General features: G+C 35.9%; 3 protein-coding genes and 1 long non-coding RNA gene across 4 annotated transcripts; 3 read left to right on the top strand and 1 right to left on the bottom strand.

Moving 5' to 3' along the window:
• The first annotated feature begins 1605 nt into the window (after positions 1–1605).
• On the top strand, positions 1606–2115 carry LOC108845829 (uncharacterized). Its single transcript, XM_056989742.1, has one exon. The coding sequence runs from the start codon at positions 1606–1608 to the stop codon at positions 2113–2115; it is 510 nt and encodes a 169-aa protein (XP_056845722.1).
• Positions 2116–4786: 2671 nt separating this feature from the next.
• Positions 4787–8067, top strand: LOC108835554 (protein DUF642 L-GALACTONO-1,4-LACTONE-RESPONSIVE GENE 2). Its single transcript, XM_018608790.2, has 4 exons — positions 4787–4939; positions 4971–5090; positions 6578–7102; positions 7346–8067. The coding sequence occupies exons 2-4, from the start codon at positions 4988–4990 to the stop codon at positions 7933–7935; spliced, it is 1218 nt and encodes a 405-aa protein (XP_018464292.1). The 5' UTR covers positions 4787–4939; positions 4971–4987; the 3' UTR covers positions 7936–8067.
• Positions 8068–8359: 292 nt separating this feature from the next.
• Positions 8360–9931, top strand: LOC130499851 (uncharacterized). The gene is made up of 3 exons (XR_008938717.1): positions 8360–8844; positions 8924–8979; positions 9354–9931. It is a non-coding gene; the product is annotated as an uncharacterized LOC130499851 (long non-coding RNA).
• Positions 9932–11370: 1439 nt separating this feature from the next.
• Positions 11371–12194, bottom strand: LOC130496968 (prolyl 4-hydroxylase 5-like). Its single transcript, XM_056989738.1, has 4 exons — positions 12165–12194; positions 11905–12065; positions 11629–11817; positions 11371–11520 (listed from the first exon to the last, which is right to left on the bottom strand). Exons 1-4 carry the CDS (start codon positions 12192–12194, stop codon positions 11448–11450), a joined length of 453 nt encoding a protein of 150 aa, XP_056845718.1. The 3' UTR covers positions 11371–11447.
• Positions 12195–12575: the final 381 nt, after the last annotated feature.

Here is a 12575-nt window from a genome sequence, read left to right as displayed (position 1 = left end):
TGAAATAGACAGCATGTGTTCCGCATTCCTTTGGAGTGGTTCACCAAATGATACATCAAAAGCGAAAGTAGCCTGGAAAGAAGTATGCAGGCCAATGAAGGAGGGAGGTTTGGGTGTTAGAAGTATAAATGAGGTATATTTGGTTTTCTCCTTAAATTTAATATGGCGAGTATTCAGTGAGACTCACTCTCTTTGGGTTGACTGGGTGAAGCAGTATTGATATCTTGCATACTTTCATGGTTTTAACCATCATTTCTTGTTCATAATGATCATGTAGATTAGGTATTAGGCATCTTTAGGATCCATAGTGCATTCATATGTCTTTATCAGGTGCTGGAGTGTCTTATGGATTGACTGGAGATGTTTGGGAACTTTGTGATCCAAATTGGGGTGAAGAATGGAGTTTAGTCAAGCCACACATGAAGTTGGATGAGTCGGACCTGGGTAGAATGACCCGGGATAGCTTACCCGGGTGCAGGCCTCACCATTGGTCGACTCGGGTTGGAGTGCCCGGGATACCTTACCCGGGCGCATGGAGCAGAAGTTGGACGGCGAGGCGACTCGGGTTGGCTGACTCGGGTTCCCTTACCCGCGCGCACGGAGAAGAAGCTGGACGGCGAGGCGACTCTGGTTGGCTGACTCGGGTTGTCAACATCGACTCCTACCCGGGTCACATCATTTACTTGTCCGAATTTTGATGTTTTAAAAGGGCATTTTAGACATTTCAAAAGGGAACCATTAGGTTTTCTGAAGATCATATTGATACTTTTGTAAAAAAAACAGAAAAACATCTTTTATCTATTGAAGAACACAAACTCTCTCAAGAAAAACATATCTTTTTGACTTGATTTGTTATTGTTCTTGTGATCTCTCATCTATTTCTCTACATGATTAATCTGAAATCCATCATGGGTTTAAGAGGAATCATGGAGATTAGTGAGTAATCACCTTTTGGATTCATGGGTTAGGGTGATTAAGGGTGATTAGGCTAGTTCTAGGATGTTTTAGGTATAGATCATACTTGTTCCTTGCTAGTAGAGTGATCTTAATGCATTATTTGAGTAGGCCACTCAAAGGGTGATCTCTAGGCATTTCTCACCCGACATGTGTTTGATGAAATGTCTGAGTCAACTCTCCTAGGCTTTTAGTGTACTTTGCCAAAGACATTTGTTGTTAAAGATGCTAAGATAGCTAATAGACTTGTTAGTAATGATTGCTTGCATGTTATTCAACCAAAGACATTTGATGTTTGAGATATGTTAGCAAATGAGCATTCATCTAGACATAGAACTTGCTTAGAATTGTGTCTAGGCTTAAGGTTGATAGTTTGATTTATCATTTGCATTCCTTAGATCGAAACCTGATCACCCAAGGTCTAAATCCCTATACCCATGAGTTCTCCTTTCCAATAGCTTAAGAGTATCATTTTACTGTTTTGCATTAGCTTTAATCATTAGTTTAGAATTCATCAAATCACTGGTTGCACTTAGATTATGCAAATACTTGCATTCTCTCTGATTTTAAATCCCTCAAATCTGGTTCGACAACATCTTCCACTATACTATCATTTGACTTAGGAGCCTCAAAACTCCTAACATCAAGTATATGATTCGAAGTGAATCCTTTTGGGATATCAGAGACACTGGTCTGGGTTCTTGGGTTTGGAGGAAGCTACTGAAACTGAGAGAAACGGCAAAACAGTTCTTAAGTACAGAGGTTCATAATGGTCAGACTACACGCTTTTGGACGGACATGTGGCATCCGAGAGGTAGATTGATTGATATTGCAGGAGAGTCAGGGACCTTCAAACTCGGCATTGCTAGGTCTGCTCTAATTTGTGACGTGCGGAATGAGGCAGGATGGGGTTTTAGACGATGTCGAGACAGAGATATGCGAGAGCTCATCAGCTTGGTGGAAGATCATCCTCTGCCAGAGAATAGACAAGCGCAAGATGCTGTTTTGTGGCGCAAAAATGATACTGATTTCTGCAAACATTTCTCCACTTCAGAGACATGGCACAGAATTCGTACTCATTACCCTTCCCAAGACTGGAGTAAAGTGGTCTGGTTCTCATATAGAGTGCCGCGGTTTGCATTTATAACCTGGCTGGCGTGAAGAATAGAATTTCGACTGGTGCTAGAATGCGTGCTTGGGGTCAAACACAAGGATGTCTGTTTTGTGGGGAACCTCTTGAATCAAGAGACCATTTGTTTTTTGCCTGTCCTTATACCTATATGCTTTGGATTGAAACAGTAGGCACCTTGTTGGGGAGGCCCCCTGATCCGGATTGGGAAACCACTCTGCAGTACCTTACAACGCATAGTTTCGGTTACCTCAACTACATTCTTCTGAGGCTAATTTTTCAAACTACTGTCTACATGATTTGGAGGGAGCGCAATGATAAGAAGCATCTAAAGAAGCCTAAGCAACATGGTCAACTGGCTAAAATCATCGACAAAACTGTGAGAAATAAGATCATGTCTACGGGTTACACAAAGAAGCCTCGCCTGAGAGGTCTTATGCAACTATGGTTTAGAACTCATACATAGGATCAAAGTTCTTTTGTACATAAAACATTCTTTTCAATGATGATCAATAAATTTAACATTTTATCAAAAAAAAAAAGGTAAACATAATGAAAATAAATAAAACATTTCAATAATACTAATTATAAACTATCTTTAGTCAATTAAAATATATTTGTTTATGTTACTTAATTATTTTATGTAATCATCTAAGAAAATAGATAGATATATAAAAAGATTTCTATTATTTTGAAATTGTATTGTTTAAAATTATGTTTAAAATAAATAATAATTATTTTTTTAATATCAAGATTATCTATGTGAAATTTTATTTTATGGAATCACATTATATACAAATATATGTTTTCCAACTAAGAAAATATAGATATAAATAAAGTATTTTATTACATTTTATTTTATTTTTTTAAATGGAATATTACTTATTTTGAACTTTCCTTTTTAATGAAATCATATTATATAGGCATATATTTTCGTTTTTTAATTTGCTTTTAAACTTTATAAATGTTTCCTTTTTGTTATATATGTTATTTGGAAAATTTTAAAAAGGAAACTAAATAAAAGTCAATAAAAATATTTAACTGTAATAATTTAAATTCATTAAAGGTATCCATGTAATCAACCATCGTGAGAGTTAACGTGAGCGCGACACATAGGAAACTGACTTCTCAAATAATATTATAGAGATTAACTGTTGAAAAAATAAATATTATTTTAAATAAATATTTAAAATTTAAAAGATTTCTTAAAAAATTTCGACATTTCTTCGAAACCTATAAAACTTGTAACAAATCTTTAAAAATTTATTCATATCTCAATTGTTTGGATTTATTCAAATCTTGAATTTGCAGAATAAACCTGATAAAAGTTGTCCTAACTAATAATTTTCTGATGTTTAAACTGAAATCAGGAAAGTTATGTGATTTACTAAATATAATATAATATCAATCTAATGTGATCGGTTTGAAATGGACCTTAGGCCATGTTTATTGCTAGATTCTTAGGGTGGGGTTCTTAGCGTAATATAAGAACCGTCTCTTAACTTTTAGGTTTTCTTAATTAAAATTAAGAGATGATTTTCATATTACGTTACGAACCCCATCGTAAGAACCCTGCAATAAACATGCTCTTGTTTACGTGCGTTCACATTGATATTATAATATAGTGAGAACTAAGTATCATAAGTGAAAAAAGTATTATCAATCAGATGAAATTAAGGATTGGTTGTAATATATGATTAGATTTGTAGAAGTGATCAAAGGATTAATATTTAGAAGGTTAAAGCAAGATTTATTTGTTTAGATGCTAGCAATTTTTATTTGACTAAAGATGTTAGTAGTTTGATATTCGAATCTACAAGTGGACAAAATTTTGATCATTTATGAAGTTAGAAATCGTTAGGGTTATAGATAGACTTGATCTGATCCAGGTATGGGTTTTTCGTTGGTTAACCCGTCCTGACCAAGCTGTGCAGCCAAAGGCTTGGCAGATGGACAACCCGGCCATTCTTCATTAATACGATGCAAATTATAAATATATATATTAACTTCTTTCTTTTGGTTACCAACTGGTTGGGATTTCCTTAGGCACTGGTTAGGGTGGGCTCTCATAGTGAGTTAAGCATCGAATCGATTAATTAGAGTGTATTTTTCCTTTTTGAACAGCAATTAGAGACTAGAGAGTATATACAGAAAACAATAGAGGTTAGTTTTAGAGCTTTTAACTATTTATATTGTTAGGTTGAAAAGAAAATATTGGTTTTGGGTTTCTATATCAATTCACAATGCCTTTCGTTTGAATTCCTATTTATCTTTCCATAGATCAATCTAAAATAGTGGTAAGTGAAGATTCCAAAAGACATTTATTTTCAAACTAATAATTCACTCCACAGCCTAAAGGAAATAGAGTTGGATCAAAAGTAAAGTCTATCTATCACTTTAATCTCACATCTTACACACATCCAGTGAGAAAGTGAGAATAAAAGAGAAGCAAATGTGAATAAAATTATCCAAGCTTTAGTTCCATGACTCCACCATGTCTCTTAAATTTATAACAATTAGTTAATTAACCATGTTTACTTAGATACTAAAAGAATTAAAAGAAAGAAATAAACATTTCTTACCGTTTTCTTTAACTTTTTTCTTAGTTATGCGTGCATGGAGTTTTGTCTAAATATCTGTAAGTAGTTTTGAATAAAGGAAATTAAATGTGAAATTAAAAAATAATGGGAAAGAAAGACAACGAGTGCGGAATCTTGGATAAAAGGACACTACCCTTCCCTGTCTTTGCTCGCTGCCCGAAAAGAACATACAGAAACACACTTTCCCGTTTCACACTTATAGAAAGAGAAAGAAGTGGGAGATAAAAAAGAGAACATTGGTGAGAAAGAAGAAGAGGTAGTTTTACCAAAAAAAAAAAGAAGAAGAGGTAGAAACGGAGAGACAATGGCTCCGAACAACAATAGATGCAAATGGAGTTCCATTTTCATGCTTCTGCTTAGTCTCTCCCTCGCCGTCGCCACCGACAAGGCTCCTCTGGTAGAGGATGGTACGCTTTTCACTTCTCTTTTATTTCTTCAACTTTTGTGTGGTGGTTCTTTCAACATCGTTGATGGGTTTCCTAATAATAGTCTTTTCATTTAACTTAATAGATTCGATTTGTCATTTCTCAAATCCAATCCATCTCTCTGTTCCCAAAACAGAGTATATTAACTAAAAGAGATTGCTTTCAGTGTATTAAGTAAAATAGAGATACTGAACTAAAAGTTGTAGTAATATCTGGATTGAGTTTATGCTTTAGGGTTCTACCCCAGTTTACTTCACTGTTGCTTAGCTTTAAGTAAAAGTTTTTGTACTGGTTGGGATTTAAAAGTTGGAGTAGAACTTATGATGTCGAGTAAAAGCTGTAAACAACTTGCATTCTATCTAGAAGAATCACCATTAAGCAAATAGTATTAATATATAGCTAGGTACTCCTGGGGGAAATCTGTCAATTTACAATCAACCCGTCCCATTAGAAAAAAAACGAAAGTTTCTGGGTCTAGTTGTCAATTAAGAATAAAGTAAATCATTCACGCTTTCGGCGATGGCAAAGAAATTAGAAAGAAGCCCTTACGCTTCCATCAAGCCTTTAACTCATATGCTTACAAGTTTTACTCAAGTTCACATCCACAAATAAATTCTCTTGGAAACTCTTTGATTCTTGTGTCCGAGAGAGAGAGAATGATGATTTTAAAATTTTAAAGATATGATTTATCATAGGTAGTTGATTAACATGTTTTTTAGGTTGTAGGTAAAATTGATAGACAAGTCTTTAAGTTCTTGAATGCTACTACTTCAAGTTGTAAAAATGAAAAAAGGGACATGAGAGAAAGTGGCAAAATCAATAAGGAAAAGGTGAAAGGTTCCCTAGTTACAAAAAAAAAAAGGTGAAAGGTTCCCGCCTAATAAAAGATGGTCTTTATGGGTTGTAGTGCTGAAACGACAAAGAGTCCTACACAAAACGACATCTAAGTGACCCAAGTCACGCAACACTTGTTTGAGTTTTTCAACACGCTTTCTTTTTTTTTCCCACCGAAAGTTACATTTGTCTCTGCTTTCATTATTTAAAATAGAATACCTGTAAGTAACTTGGAACTGTTTGTAGAGCATAGACATAAAAAAATGTTGGTAATATAGTCAAAAGAGTCTTGAAAATAGGTAGACCCAAGTGTGGTCCCACTAAGTCATAGCATTTAGCGAGACGGTATGGGCCCCATGGTCGGACCCGTATAAAGACGTCTCGAGCCTCAGTGTCGTCTCCTTATTTTCACGTCCCTATTATCAACTCTCAAGCAAATTAAAGTGTTATGTCGAATCAACTATCAATTTGAGAAAGACAAGAAGATGTCTCTTTTCAAACAGCTAGCTTACTTAAAAACAAACTTGAACGTGATAGTTTGGCATTTTGCCAGATTTTGTCTATAGTACTGATCAGATATTAAAATGTTAACATTGAGTTAACTATTGATTTATCTGTAATAAATTGTTACCTAGGTTTGGTGATAAACGGCGACTTCGAAACGTCACCGTCAAGTGGCTTCACTGACGACGGAGTAGTTGACGGACCCAGCGAGATCCCAAGCTGGAAATCCAACGGCACTGTGGAGCTAGTCAACTCCGGTCAGAAACAAGGGGGGATGATCCTGATCGTCCCACAAGGCCGTCACGCCGTACGATTAGGCAACGACGCAGAGATCAGCCAAGAACTGACGGTGGAGAAAGGTTCTGTCTACTCCGTCACGTTCAGCGCCGCTCGCACGTGCGCCCAGCTCGAGTCCATAAACGTGTCGGTGGCATCAGTGAACGCAAACGAGGGTGACACGTTGGCGTCACGGGACGTGGATTTGCAGACGCTGTACAACGTCCAGGGGTGGGACCCATACGCGTGGGCGTTTGAAGCAGAAGAGGATCATGTTCGGTTGGTTTTCAAGAACCCTGGCATGGAGGATGACCCCACTTGTGGGCCCATTATAGATGACATTGCTATCAAGAAGCTCTTCACTCCTGATAAACCCAAAGGTAAAAACTCTTTCTTTCTTTGATAAAAAAAAACTCTCTTTTTACCAAAATTAATCCTTAATTTATCTATATTTACTATTTTGTCACCTAAGTTTTAAATTGTTCATTTTTACCATAATGTAGCAAAATAACATTCTAAAACTGTTCAGTTTTACCAAAATAGACCCAAAGTTATATGTTCTTTAATTATGGATCTCTAAGTTATGCAATTGATCAATAACTCCCCGACTTGAACATTTGCAGATAATGCTGTTATAAACGGAGATTTTGAAGAAGGTCCATGGATGTTCAGGAACACGTCACTTGGTGTCTTACTTCCAACAAATCTCGACGAAGAAATTTCCTCTCTTCCGGGTTGGAATGTTGAATCAAACCGGGCGGTCCGGTTCGTGGACTCAGATCACTTCTCGGTTCCAGGGGGCAAACGAGCCGTGGAGCTTCTCTCAGGGAAAGAAGGGATTATTTCTCAAATGGTCGAGACCAAAGCGGATAAGCCTTACTTATTGTCCTTCTCCCTTGGCCATGCAGGTGATAAATGCAAGGAACCATTGGCTATAATGGCATTCGCAGGAGATCAGGCGCAGAACTTTCATTACATGGCGCAAGCAAACTCCACTTTCGAAAAGGTCGGTTTGAATTTCACGGCCAAGGCTGATCGAACCAGAGTTGCGTTCTACAGCGTTTATTACAACACGAGGACTGATGATATGAGCTCTCTATGCGGACCTGTGATCGATGACGTCAGAGTTTGGTTCTCCGGGTCGAAGAAAATCGGAGCTGGTTTTGGGTTTGGAGTTTCGGTTTTTGTTCTTCTGGTTATCGGTTTGGTTTAGTAACTCAGGGTTTAGATTTCCCGGTTTTTCACCTATGTTATTGCAAAACCAAGAATTCTTCTGGGATTTTGTATGTTTATCGAACCGGTTAAGCATACCAGAAATTCGAAATTATTTATCCTTTATGCAAAATCAACTTTCTAATGTAAAATAAGAAGCTTCTCAACCTAAGCTTTTTGAGCTCTTTTTGCATAATTATCTACTCCCTCTGTTTTATATTATCGTTTTATATTACTTGTCGTTTTAAACTTATTCACACAGATTAATAAAACATTCAATTTTGAGAAATTGTCACTAATACCATTTTCATGATACCATTTTTCAAAAATACACTAACCAACTTTACCATTAAAATTTAAAGAGAAAAAGACTATTATACCCTTTTATAGACATACATATGATCTATCGTCCTCTTCTCCAAATCTCATCGATCGCACAGACACTCCGGTGAAAAAAAATTTCGATGAGACCGACCATTCTCCGGTGACCAATTTAGACGATATCAAAGACTCTCCGGTGACCAATTCAGACGATATCAAAGACACTCTGCTGACCAAATCCAATTACTGCTGAAATCAACGACGGTAAAAGTAGACCGTACGGCGTTCATCCGGCAAATCCCCCCCCCCCCCCCCCGCTCGAACCATCAAGCCATGGAGGAGACTCATCTCTTCCTCTTCCGGAGATTCATCATCTAGCTGCGGACTCATTTTGCGGTGGTCCGATTCGCGTGTCAACGGAGCTGCAAGCAGGAGACAGTCAAGAGCGAGAAAGAAAAACCTGAGAAGGATCTGTGTGACGGATTAAGTCAACTCAGAGACAAAGAATCAATTGGGACTATCGGTGATGATATGGAGGATGTACATGACGAGGCGACACGAGAAATACTAGCTAATGATCAAGTTGAAGGTAAAATGGTTTGTTTTCGAAGCTTCTTTGTTGATTTTCTTATTCGTGTCTTGACGAGATGATGTTTTGGATTTACCAGATGTTCGAGAAAATTCACCAGTGGAGCCAAATGATCAAGATGTAAGAGAGGTGAAGGTATTCTTCTTTAACACTAATAAGTTTGATGGAATCTACAAGTTCACTTCAGTGTAGTCTATGTTATGGCCTATGCGTTGTAAACAAGGGATCAAAAGTTTCGTAGTTGTAGTTCGTATGACTTGTTACTAGGCAAAGCGGCTTGAGAATTGGCTTTAGTGATCTCTTGTTAACAAGACGAAGGAAAGTTTTTTTTCTGCCTTTTTAAGAATCTAATAGGTACTCGTATAGTGATGATACTACTAGTAGATGGGAAGAGTAGTGATCGTAGGCTTGTAGCCGTTTAACTTTTGGTTACGATTAATCTGAATAGTTACAATTTTAAGAACAACGATGTGGCCTTTGACTTTTTTTTCTCATGTGGCACATTGCAGAAGCCAGATAGGCAAGGAAGATATTGCAAGTGTGGTTGTGCCTGTTGTTGAAGTTGCAGTAGAAAACAGCGAGGTGGAAATATCTCCTGACTTGACTGCATCATCAGACCCTTCATTGGTGGAGCCATCTCCACCATCGGATCCTTCAGCTGCCAAAGGTCAAGTTCTATCACCGTTAGAGCAGAAATCCGACTCTCGGGTGGTTAACAACGTGTCGGTATCTCCGGTTCTGAAGACAGATAAGGGAAAGGAAGATGTTGTAAGTGCGGCTGTGCCTGTTGATGAAGTTGCAGTAGAAAACTGTGAAGTGGAAACATCTCCTGCCGTGTCTAAATCTCTACCTCCGAATCCTTCAGCTGCCAAAGGTCAAGGTCTATCACTGCTAGAGCAGAAATCTGACTCTCCGGTTGTTAACAACGTGTCGGTTCCTCCTGTTCCGAAGACAGATTTCGTTTTTCAGAAGTCTCTTTAAAGTTCCATTTCTGAGATTGTAATTATAATTTTGATTACGAAATTGTTTCCACTAAACTGCAATCAAACTCACAAATCGTTATTACCTATTATTAGTAGTATTACCACATAAGGAATGGTATAGTAAGGTATGAATGTTTCTGTGTCTTGCATTCAAAAGCATTGATTAGTTACATGTTTGATTTTACAAACCTTTATAAATAGTTATATAAATATTTATATGTGTTTTATAAACTTTATAGATTGTTGATACAAGGTTTTATAAGCTCTTATAAATTTTATAAATGGTTTTACAAACCTTTATAAATAGTTATATACATATTTATAAATTGAATATAAGCTTTCATGACGTTTTTATAAACCCTTATTAATAGTCTACATAGCCCTTATATTCTTATAAACATTTATAAATGGTTTATAGATTTTATAACTTGTTTTATATGCCTTTATAAATGGTTTATATACTCTTACAAATAATTTTATACACCTTTATAAATTGTTTTATAATTTTTTATAATGGTTTATAAACTTTATAATTATTTTTATAAATTCTTATAAATTATTTACATACCCTTATAAACCCTTAAAAAGTATTATACAAACCATTATAAATTATTTCATAAGTCTTTTTAAATGGTTATTGACTCTTTTACTTGATTTCTAAACCTATATAACTCTAATAATAGAATGGAGAAACTCTCCTGAAAATTGAATGTTATTCTTACAAGTTTTGTGAGTGAAGTCTCTTCTCACTTTATAGACTGGTCATTAAATAAAAATTGGTTTTTGTGGATGGAAGTGTTTCTGGTTGGTACAGCCAACAGTAAGCAAAGGACTAGAGGATATAAATTATTTTCATAAACTTTATGAATGTTTTATAAAGCCTTATAAATTATGTATTTATCCTTGTAAAATATTTTATAAGCTTTTATAAATTTTTTTATTAGACTTTCAAAATGGTTATAATTTTTTTAAATAATTTAGAGTTCTTCAAACTGATTTATTTTACCTCTTTAAACCCTTATAAATCGTCTAAGTGGAGATATTTATAAACCTTTATATTATAAACCTTATAAATTATTTTAAAAACCATATAAATTATCTTATAATTCTTTCTAATGATTATAAACTCTTATAAATGATTTAAAGACCTTCTAACTGATTTTCTTATAAACACTTATAAATGGTTATAGACTTTATAAACTTCTTTATAAGGTTTTATAAATGATTTATAAACTCTTACAAATAATTTATAAACATTTATAAATGATTTATGAACTTTATAAATGATTTATGAACTTTATAAATGATTTACAAACTTTATAAACTGTTTTGTTATTGAAGCTATATAACTCAGATTGAACATGTAAAGTGTACAAAAGTCTCAAATAGTGTAGAAGAAAAAAAAGTAGAAAATTGTATCCTCATGAACACAAACGGCCTCTCTTTTCCTAAGTAACGATCTCTCACTTCAAAAGGGAAAATACAACAATACACAAACTTGAGCTGTCGTGAAAACCTACAAATATATTAAAGAAGTTGAAGATAAAGACTTGATGCAATGTTAATAAATAGTTCAAGATTTAAGAGATTACCTCTCCTCAGATTGTAGTATTCTTTTTCTTAGACTTTGAACTCGTGGACGTGGAACCATTTCGTGGATGACCAATTGTTTCCTTTCACCACTGGACATCCATCTGAAAATCAAAAACAAAGGATATTGAAGTTTAGAGACACTGATATTATTGTTACTCTAAGTGAAAGAAAAAGCGAGTTTTTTTTTTGTGGTGGTTGAATCTCTTCAGCGTTCAAATTGAAAGGGTCTAGAGAAGCATCATGCCTCATGTTCCAGAAAAGTAAAGCATCTCTCTTCTTTGGTAGAACATAGAGTCCTTCTTTCCCACATTTCGATAGCTCGTTCCACCATTGGACTGCACTAATGTTTCCTTTCGCAGCAGGGAACACTGTCTCGCCACCGTCATCAACATCCAAGCTAAAGTATTTGTCCAAAAGAAGATTTAAGAAAAAAAACATAAAGAAATTTGTCAGAGTAAATTTTTTTTATGTTTTGGTTACTTACAGGTACATAAGTACAGTAGCTATACGTTGTCCACCGTTCTTGGTGTTGAACTCATCTAAGAAATAATCATAGTGAGGCTCATACTTCTGCCCAACTTGGTAGTGAAGAACTTGAAACTTTACGACTTCGAAACTCTCTATGTTCTGTTCTGGTGATAACAGCTGAGCATGACTTTCAATAAATAGAAATCTGGTTCAGGAATTTGATCGAACACCAAGCGTGCGTCTTTAGTATACCCAAAGGCTCCATACAAAACTTACGAGCTTTGTTGCACGAGAGATGTCAGACATGAGTCCATTCCTAGTTAAGATCGTGTGAGCTTTCCGCAGTGAATCGATGCTCTTGCACTTGCTTAAGAGGCAATCGATGCGGCGTAATGCAGAGAGGTCATGGACTCATCATGGACACGTCTCTGTTAAAACGTCGTAGCGGTACGAGAAGTTGATTGAGTTTGAGCTGGTCGGCGAGCACGACGAGATTCGCGAGTCCTCCCGAGTAAACGAGTAAATGGAGGAAGAGGAGGCATCATCGACGGCGCCGGAGGAAGTCGAGAAGCACAGGGATTGAATCAGAGGATGATTTGGAAGAAAGTTAGATTTTAGGTTAGGGTTACTTTAGTCATTTACCCATTCATAAATATGGTATTTTTGAAAATGTCCATTGACTAGTGG

Source organism: Raphanus sativus, chromosome 1 (assembly GCF_000801105.2).
Source record: "Raphanus sativus cultivar WK10039 chromosome 1, ASM80110v3, whole genome shotgun sequence".
Classification (NCBI taxonomy): Eukaryota; Viridiplantae; Streptophyta; class Magnoliopsida; order Brassicales; family Brassicaceae; genus Raphanus; species Raphanus sativus.
Note: the sequence above shows the minus strand (reverse complement) of the source record. Positions and strands in the feature narration are given on the sequence as shown.

What these genes read in the sequence shown, in the direction of transcription:
- LOC108845829 (XM_056989742.1), top strand. Translation starts at nt 1,606, where the DNA reads ATGATTCGAAGTGAATCCTTTTGGGATATCAGAGACACTGGTCTGGGT.
- LOC108835554 (XM_018608790.2), top strand. Translation starts at nt 4,988, where the DNA reads ATGGCTCCGAACAACAATAGATGCAAATGGAGTTCCATTTTCATGCTT. An exon ending in GGCTCCTCTGGTAGAGGATG is followed by an intron (nt 5,091 to 6,577) that starts GTACGCTTTTCA and finishes ATTGTTACCTAG; the next exon opens with GTTTGGTGATAAACGGCGAC. An exon ending in CACTCCTGATAAACCCAAAG is followed by an intron (nt 7,103 to 7,345) that starts GTAAAAACTCTT and finishes GAACATTTGCAG; the next exon opens with ATAATGCTGTTATAAACGGA.
- LOC130496968 (XM_056989738.1), bottom strand. Translation starts at nt 12,194, where the DNA reads ATGTCTGACATCTCTCGTGCAACAAAGCTC. An exon ending in TCTCTCGTGCAACAAAGCTC is followed by an intron (nt 12,066 to 12,164) that starts GTAAGTTTTGTA and finishes AGTCATGCTCAG; the next exon opens with CTGTTATCACCAGAACAGAA. An exon ending in GCTACTGTACTTATGTACCT is followed by an intron (nt 11,818 to 11,904) that starts GTAAGTAACCAA and finishes CAAATACTTTAG; the next exon opens with CTTGGATGTTGATGACGGTG.